At 45.9% G+C, this 8,640-nt stretch overlaps 1 protein-coding gene across 1 annotated transcript; it reads right to left on the bottom strand.

The window, feature by feature from the left end:
• Window positions 1-991: 991 nt before the first annotated feature.
• Window positions 992-1,924, bottom strand: LOC133056653 (olfactory receptor 9I1-like). Its single transcript, XM_061142220.1, has one exon. It carries the CDS (start codon window positions 1,922-1,924, stop codon window positions 992-994), a length of 933 nt encoding a protein of 310 aa, XP_060998203.1.
• Between the last annotated feature and the right edge of the window lie 6,716 nt (window positions 1,925-8,640).

Genomic DNA, 8,640 nt, shown 5'->3' with positions numbered 1-8,640 from the left:
CTCCATGGAGACATTTCCCAAGTAATATTTCTAGCGGACGTGAAGGCCATTAAAAAGTGGCAGTCAGATTCACAGTCATCTGTCTGCTGATGATAAAGTAAATGTCCTATAGGAGATGTAAGTACTGGTTTTCATTACTGGAGAATAGAAAATAGCTTGAGTGAACAGAGCCAGATGGTCCATGAACAATGCTTCAGAAATAAAACAGGGATGCTGAACTTGGGTGATCAAGAAATATTTCAAAAGTTATACATCAGGCTCAGTTCAGCTTTACACCAAGATCAAACTGTTTTCAGCAATTAATGCAAGTCATTACACCTTTCTTTGATTCCACAGTGTCTGCATCCTGTACAGTATCTCAGGAAATAAACTAACTTGAACAGTTCCCAGTTCACATCTTTTTTTCCCCTTTCTTTCTTCTATATTTCTTCCCTTCTTTTCTTCCCCTTGAATCTTTCATGAGAAATACCTAAATTATACATGATTGAATGTTGAGGAACGTTTCCTTTGGTCAAGGTTGATTTCCACCCCACTACCCACAACCAAGAAAAATGACTATCCTCACTATGTAAGCAATAAGCTATTGTATTGTAAGTATTCAAGGTACAAACATTAGCTTGGTGGGAAAAAAGAAATTATGTAGCTGAGAAAACAATGAGCAATATTCAGGATGGTTCAGAAAAATAAATTTCACATTTTATAGCATCTTATCACTTATAAAGTCCTTCAGCATTCAGTTTCTCTTAAGGCTGACTTCAATCATAACTAGGTAACTTTTACCGATGTGATAACTGAGGCAGAGAATTTCTGGCTCAAGGTCACAGAGTTAATAAAGCAATTACTGGAAACTAAATCTACATTTTTTTTCTTTTTTGCCTCCGTATGTCTTTGTAATTATCAGGTCTGGTTTCTGTATTATGAAAACAAGCTAAAAGCCCAAAGGATTATTTGCAGGAGCTTCTGAATCAATGGAGCTCACGTCTTACTCTACTCAGGAAACCGTCATCCTGCTGAGTGCTCTCTTCAGAGCCTCCTTCACTTCCTTGTTCCTCAGGCTGTAGATCAGTGGGTTCAGCATCGGGATGACCACAGTGTAAAATACTGACACAATCTTGTCCTCCCAGAGAGATTTTCCCATGTTACCCTTCAAGTATATGAATATGAGCGTCCCAAAGAAAAGAGCCACTGCGGTTATGTGCGAAGCGCAGGTGGAGAAGGTCTTGGCTCTGCCACCAGCTGAACGAATCTTCAGAATGGCCCGAAGGATGAACAGGTAGGATATGAGAATCACTGAAACGCTGGTTGCAATGACCAAGAAAGCTAAAAGGTAGATCAGCCGTTCTCGTGGCCTGGTCTCACTGCAGGCGAGCTTCAGCAGAGGTGGGAGGTCACAGAAGAAGAAATCCACGTGGTTCGACTTACAGAAGGAGATGGAGAAGGTGCAGCCAGTGCGGACCACAGAGTTGACCGCGGCACCGCCGTAGGCGCCGGCCACCAGCCCCAGGCAGGCCTGGGGCGTCATGGCCGAGGCGTAGAGGAGAGGTTTGCACACGGCCACGTAGCGGTCGTAGGCCATCACGGCCAAGAGGAAGCACTCAGCACTGGCACAGAGGGTGAAGAAGAAGAACTGCGCGGCACAGCGCTCAAAGGCGATGGTCCCCTTATCGCTCCGCAAGGTCTCCAGCAGTTGGGGGACAATGATGGAGGCGTAGCAAATGTCCAGCAAGGAGAGGTGGCTGAGGAAAAAGTACATGGGAGTCTGGAGGCGGGGGTCACTCTGAACCAGCGCCATCACGCCCAGGTTGCCTCCCAGGGTGATGAGATAAACGAGCAGAAATACAAAGAAGAGACCCGTCTGCAGCTCGGCCCACAGCTGGAACCCCAGCAGAATGAATTCTGTTACCATGGTGCCGTTCTCTGCCATGAGTCCTCGGCTGCCTCCTGAAATCAAAACAGAAAACCTCACTAAAGATAAATTAAGATGAACACGGCTGGATCTGATCACTTGCAGCAAATCACTTTGCAGGTTTTGAATAATTTTATTTATTTTTGACCTCGCTGGGTCTTCGTTGCTGTGCGTGGGCTCTCTTGTGGGGCAAGCCGGGGCTGCTGCCTGGTTTCAGGGCATGGACTTCTCATCGCAGCGCCTTCTCTTGCTGTGAGCACCAGCTCCAGGGCGTGCGGGCCCAGTGGCTGTGGCCCGTGGGCTCAGTAATTGCTGCTCCCAGACTCTAAAGAGCGCAGGCTCAATAGTCGTGACCACGGGCTGAGTTGCTCTGCAGCGTGTAGGACTTCCCAGATCAGGGACCGAACTCAGGTCTCCTGCGTTGGCAGGCAGAATCTTCACCACTGAGCCACCAGGGAAGTCCTCACTTCACAATCTTTACAAACTTTTTTTCATTGGATCTTGCAGAGATCCTTGCAAGCACATATTTGTTCATCCTGCTTTTCAAGAGAAGATTATGAGGATCAAAGAGGTAAAGTGACTAGCTCATGATTTCATAGTAAAGAGGCAAAACCAGAGCTAGAATGCAGCTTCATAGGCAATTCCTAACTTCTTACAAGTTCAGAACTGGAAACAGTCATCGGCCTCCCTAAAGAGTGAGGAGAAATCCTAGTGGTATAGCGCTGAGGACACGACCTTTGAAATCAGACCGTGGTTCTCATCTCTTGAGACCTTGGCCAAGTTAATTCATCTTTCTCAACCTTAGTCTCCTTGTTGGTTGAATGAGAATGTCATTGCTAAAGTCATGATATTACTGCAAAGGACACAACTGTATCTAACATTTGGTCTGACTCACACACTTAGAATTATTTTTCTGTAAATTCTGCAACAATGTAACATGCTTCTAGGTTCATGTATATTCTGGAATCTTATCTCCAAGTCCACAGCCCCTTGGAGTTCTCATATCAACTCTATCTTTCTCCATGGCTATTTGGATGTGCATATGAACCCAATAGAGTTGGATGCAAGACAGTGAGCTGTGAAGAGCAAGAACTGCTAAAACTCCTACAAGCTGTTGCCTGCCAATCTCTTCTTCCTCTCTGCTTCTGCCAAGCAACATGCCCTGGTTTCTACCTTCTCCTATTCAAAAGGAACTGTCCCATTATTTTAAAATGCCAGATCACTATCAGTTGGTAAGAATCATGAATCAAGCCATTCCAGAATTAGCCTGCAAAGCTCCTCAAGGGACAGAGCCATCACACTGAGTTCAGACTTCTAATGAAGATCGAGGGCTTGCCAAGTATGCAGACAATCTTGCTTCTGAACCTTTTGGATGCTCATCATCTGGGGTTATGGAAATTCTGAATGTGGACTTCAAAGGTGATTCTTTTTGTCCTCCCTGCATCCTTCAAGCAGGAACTGAATTTGAGAGAGCTCTCACAGGATTTTAGATAATGAAGAAAATAAAACTTGGGCCAATGTTTGGCAAAAGCTGATCTAATGATGAAATAAATGTCAGTATCTGGTGTTTATCCCTCCCCACTGAAGTCCTACTAATGTAAATATTTAGGGGTTCTTTTCTTTCCTCAGGGCCCAACATAATATTGACTCTCAACCAAAACAATGATTTGCTGCGTTCTTGGAATTCACACAAATCATCTTGACCAAAAAGGGAAAAAAAGAGAGAGAGACTTATGCTCATTTATTTATTCAGTAAGAATCTGTTGAGAATTTACAATGCATGAGGCACTCTTCCGGTTGCTGGGAAGAAAACACAGACAGAGATCTTTCCCTTGTGAAGTGCTCGTTCTAGCAGAAGGGCCAGGCATACACAACATACATTTTAAAAAAGAACTATATTTTTTCGCCATGATAGAAGACAAGTGCTATGAAACACGCGTGCACACACAGAGCTTTGGGAGACCCAAAGTACGGGGAGGAGTGTTAAACAGGCTCATCAAGGAAGGTTCACTGAAAAGGTGACATTTCTGCAGAGATGGTAGGGATCGGGGAGCTACTCTTGCTCATTTGCACACATCATTTATTCAGGACCAATAAGAAATGAAGACACCAGCATGGACCACTTCGCTTCCGTTACACAACATACAGAATTCTTCGGGTCCTTCTGAGACCCAAAGACAACTTTGTTCAGAAGGGCCAACCTCCTAACACAGAGAGAAACCCCTAAGGTATCAGAGGCTCAATAATCAGCCGAAGATCACTCAGTGAAAAGGTAGACTAGAATAAAGCACAGTGGTGAGAAAATGGGCCCTGAAGACAGACAGAGCTTGTTCCAAACTCAGCTGTTTCTGTTTGTGTGACCTTGGGCAAGGTGTTTGACCTCTAGACTCTCAGACACAATATCTTTGCAATAGCAACAACAGCTCTGTGGTGCTGCGGGAGGCAAAAGAGATAATTCATGGAAATACACGCGACGGGCCTAGCACAGAGTAAGCACTCAGGTAATTGCTACAGAATGATTTTTCAGCCACTAGGTTGTTCTGCCATTCAGAAATTGAGCTTACCCCCGTTTTATTACTGAGTAAAATGAGGCTCAACTGGTTAAACCAACCTTCCCAAGGCCACACCAGGACCTCTGGCTCTAAATTCACCAACCGACACATGACTCGTGATTCTGGCCCAGGAAATGAGACGCTAGCCCGGCTCCGGGCAGCCCTAGGCAGGGGAGGCGTGAGTCAGTCCCACCTCCTCCCACCACTCCCCCTGAGAGACACTTGATCTCTTCTACGGGAGGGGAGCTGGTCTCCTTGGGAGTGGAGGGTCACGGTGGGCAGGGGCCGCTGATTACGCTGAGCCAGCGAGCGTGCACAAGCGGGAGGCTGGGAGCAGCGTCTGGAGGCCTGCACGATGCCTGCTGTCCACCACGAAGGTGGCGTGTAACCTCAAGCAGCTCTCTTCTCATCTCTGGATCTGTGTCCTTACATGACCAGACTGGACTCAATCGCCTCGGCCCCTGCGTCCTGTCCTACAGTGTGATGACCTCTCTTCTCTCTTAAAAGCCCCCTGATGGAGGAAAAGGGCATGTACGAACAACAGTGAGGAAGAACGGCCTTCAAACAGCAGTCACTGAGTGAGGTCTGTTCTCGGTGCTCTGCACACACTGCCTCACCGACCTTTCACAACGCCCCCGACACCGGAAACTGTTACTATCTTTACTTACAGACTGGGAAATAGAGGCTTGCAGAGATGAAGCAGTTTGGTTCAGGTAAAGCACCGGACTCCCCTGGTTGCTCAGTGGCAAAGAGTCTGCCTGCCATTGCAGGAGACGCAGGTTTGATCCCTGGGGTCAGGAAGATCCTGGGGAAGGAAACAGTGACCCACTCCAGTATTCTTGTCTGGGAAATCCCGCGAGCAGAGGAGCCTGGGGCTACAGTCCAGGGGGCAGCGAAAGAGTCAGACACAACTCAGATGCTAAACGACAACAAACCACAGGCTGGGATTTGAACCAAGGTCTACTGGACTTCAAGGTCATGCTGCCGACAGCTCACGAGGGTGGTAATGAGTTACCATCTGTTCACCACAACCAGAACTTTCCGCTGGCTTTACAAGCATTACTCCCTACATTTGGGCAAAGAGGAGAGTAACATGAATTAAATAAAAATTTTGGAAACTGACCACAACTCTGAACACACTGCACACGTTCTCCTTTTTGTAGTATCATCTTTATTGGTCCTGCCTCGTCTGCAGGGATGTGAGGGAGACCACGTGCCCAAGACCACCAGCAGAATTAAGCTCCAATCAAGAACGTGCCACCACCAGGAACCGTCACCTCCAGCACAGGTTTAAGTGGCGAGGGAAAGGCCACGTGACCAACCCTGCTCCTGGCTCCTCACCAGTTCCCACCTGTTCTTTTGCTTTGCCCAAGTCTCATTCCTCGTTTTTTATTTATTATCTTGCTACGTGTCATACATTTTTATAAGCCACTTTAAATCTCCTCTGGAAAGAGATATTGATGAATAAATAAATACAAAATAAAATCGCCTGTTTGCCAGAAGCCAAGCTCATCAGAAGAAGCGGCCATCAGACCAATAACAGTGCCGCCAGAGGCCTTTGCCAAATGGATTCTGGAAAGACAGTGCACGCGTCAGACCCATCTAAGGATGGTGGAGAAAGGCAGATGGTCAGGGGAGAAAACGGACAGCTCGGGGAGGTCTCCAGGTCTGTGCTACTGCACTCAGCTCCTGAAATCTTCATAAACCCAAATTCAATGGTAGTGACCTAGGACTGCATCTTGATACTGTGAAAAGCACGGAAGGTCTCCTAATCCCTAGCGTACTCTGTCTGTGTGTGTGTCTTTTTTTCAACTTTCTATTTTATATTGGAGGGTAGCTGATTATCAATGTTGTGTTAATTTCATATGTATAGCAAAGTGAGTCAGTTTCACATATACAAGTACCTATTTTTCTTCTAATTCTTCTCCCATTTAGGTTGTTACATAACATCACCCAGAGTTCCCTGTGCTACACACCAGGTCATTTTGTTTATCCATTTTAAATATAGCAGTGTGTACCTATCACTTAAGTATGATCCTTCTGAGCATCAAGGACATCTACTTTTCAAGGGGCAGAGGAAAGTGTTAGAGAAAACCCAGGTTGGCAAGTGTTTGCTGATCTTCATAGGAGCCGGAAAGTTTGTTCTCTCCAAGACGAGTTCCACCTCGCTTTGTGATGCATTGTCTAAACTCCCGAACTGGTCTAAGAGGACTGATGATTCTAGACAGAATAGCCAATTGGTTTCCTAATGGTATGGCTGGAGAAAACCAGCAGCAGCTGCACAAAATCTCTAGGCAGGGAGAAGAACCATGGATCACTGCAGCCTCAGAGGAAAGTATTTGGTCCCAGGCAATTTAGATAAACTAAGCTGCTGGGGAAATATGAGTGGAACAGTGAAGCAGCAGATTCCTGTTTTTGGAGCCCACAAAATAGCTGAAATTGCTGGGTTTTAAGGATGCAGAGTAAGAAAAGGCATCCTTAAAGCCATCATAAACCCACCACGCTCCATGGTAATGAGCAACGTCAGCATTGCACGTTCTGAGCAATCTGTTATCTATTTGTTGCTGGGCATAGAAATATCTCACTTCCAGACACTTTCTGGGGGACCATGAACTCTAAGTTATCTTTCCCCCACGTTAGTCATGTCTGCTCAAGACTCACAGCTTCATATTTATACTGGCCAACTCACCTGGGCTTCCCTGGTGGGTCAATGGTAAGAGGATCTGCCTGCCAGTGCTAGAGATGCAGGTTCAATCCCTGGAAGGGGAGGATCCCCTGGAGAAGGAAATGGCAACCCACTCCAGTATTCTCGCCCGAGAAATCCCATGGACAGAGGAGCTTGGCGGTCTACAGTCCATGGGGTCGCAAAAGAGCCGGACATGACTTAGCTACCGAGCAATAGCAACAAGATACAGCCAGGACATCTAACCCACACATCCCAAAGCTGACGGAGACAGACCTCCAGACTGACTGTTCTCTGCGATTATTAACCTCCCCCAAACCACCACTAACCTCAGAATACTAACAAGGGGTTTTGAAGCAAAGATGCCCAGCAGGTTTTGGTGTTTAATATACTGGACTAGGAGCCAAGAGGCTACTATGGGCTAATCGAGAAAATATATGGGAAGATGATTCTCAAAGTAATAAGTCTGCACTTGGAAAGGATTGTTAGCAGGGCCCAGATGCCAGCTCTACAATAGCTCACACTGTGGAAAAAATACAGCCACGGATCTGAAGATTATTTATACAGCTCAGCAAAACTAAACCACTCAGATCCTCCAAGTCAGGGTTAAAGTGATTTTAAAAGAGTAAGATTAAAAGGTTGTACAATGTGCCTAAATTTATGCAGCCATTGCTCTCAGCTGGAAATATGCAACTAAGGTTTCTAAAGGATCTTCCTTTGTATTCTATGCCAGGCAGTATGCTGTCCACTGGGGTTGCAGTGATGAACATACAGAACTAAACAAACATTAGATGATAATGATCTTCCCTGGGCCACTAGAATACAGCCGGCATCATCTGCTGTGGTAACTTCATAGGAAAAAGGAATAAAGGAATGAGGTACAAGACAATTTGCCACTCAAGGTGTCAGCGTGGACTTCGGTCTTAAGGATGTTTAAGTGGTGGGAGAAAAAGAAACTTAACTGCTTCTTGCACCAACACTCTGTGTTCAGGTAAAAAGTAGCTCAATCTAGAGATGAAAAGAGACTATTTAAGAGCTCCCCTCTGTCTCAGAAATTTGTTTGGAAGAAAACTTTAATTGGCCATTTTCTAGTTGAATTTAAACTTATACATAGGAAAGTAATCTCCAGCAAACCTCACCAAAAAATAGGGCAGAACCAGCATGGTGTCGTGGAATTAGGATGCTTTGAAGTTCTATCACACTGGGGTCAAGTCCCAGCCAGCCGTGTAAATTATCTGAACTTCAGTTGCATCATGTATAAGATGGACAGGATTAACACCCAAGTCACAGGAATGCTCGAGGCTGCAATTAAAGGCATGCATTCTCAACAAAGACTGGTTCTGCTGCATGCCATGGAAGGCGTGGACACCCCTTCCCCAAATGACGAAATGACAGGCGACTCTCGTGATCCCTGCCTTTAAAACCCTGTCCTCCCATGATCCCATCTGATCTTCACACAGCTCATTTTGAGGGGAGGCAACTGGGACTTGGAGAGGTCA

Source organism: Dama dama, chromosome 1, assembly GCF_033118175.1.
Source record: "Dama dama isolate Ldn47 chromosome 1, ASM3311817v1, whole genome shotgun sequence".
Lineage (NCBI taxonomy): Eukaryota > Metazoa > Chordata > Mammalia > Artiodactyla > Cervidae > Dama > Dama dama.
Note: the sequence above shows the minus strand (reverse complement) of the source record. Positions and strands in the feature narration are given on the sequence as shown.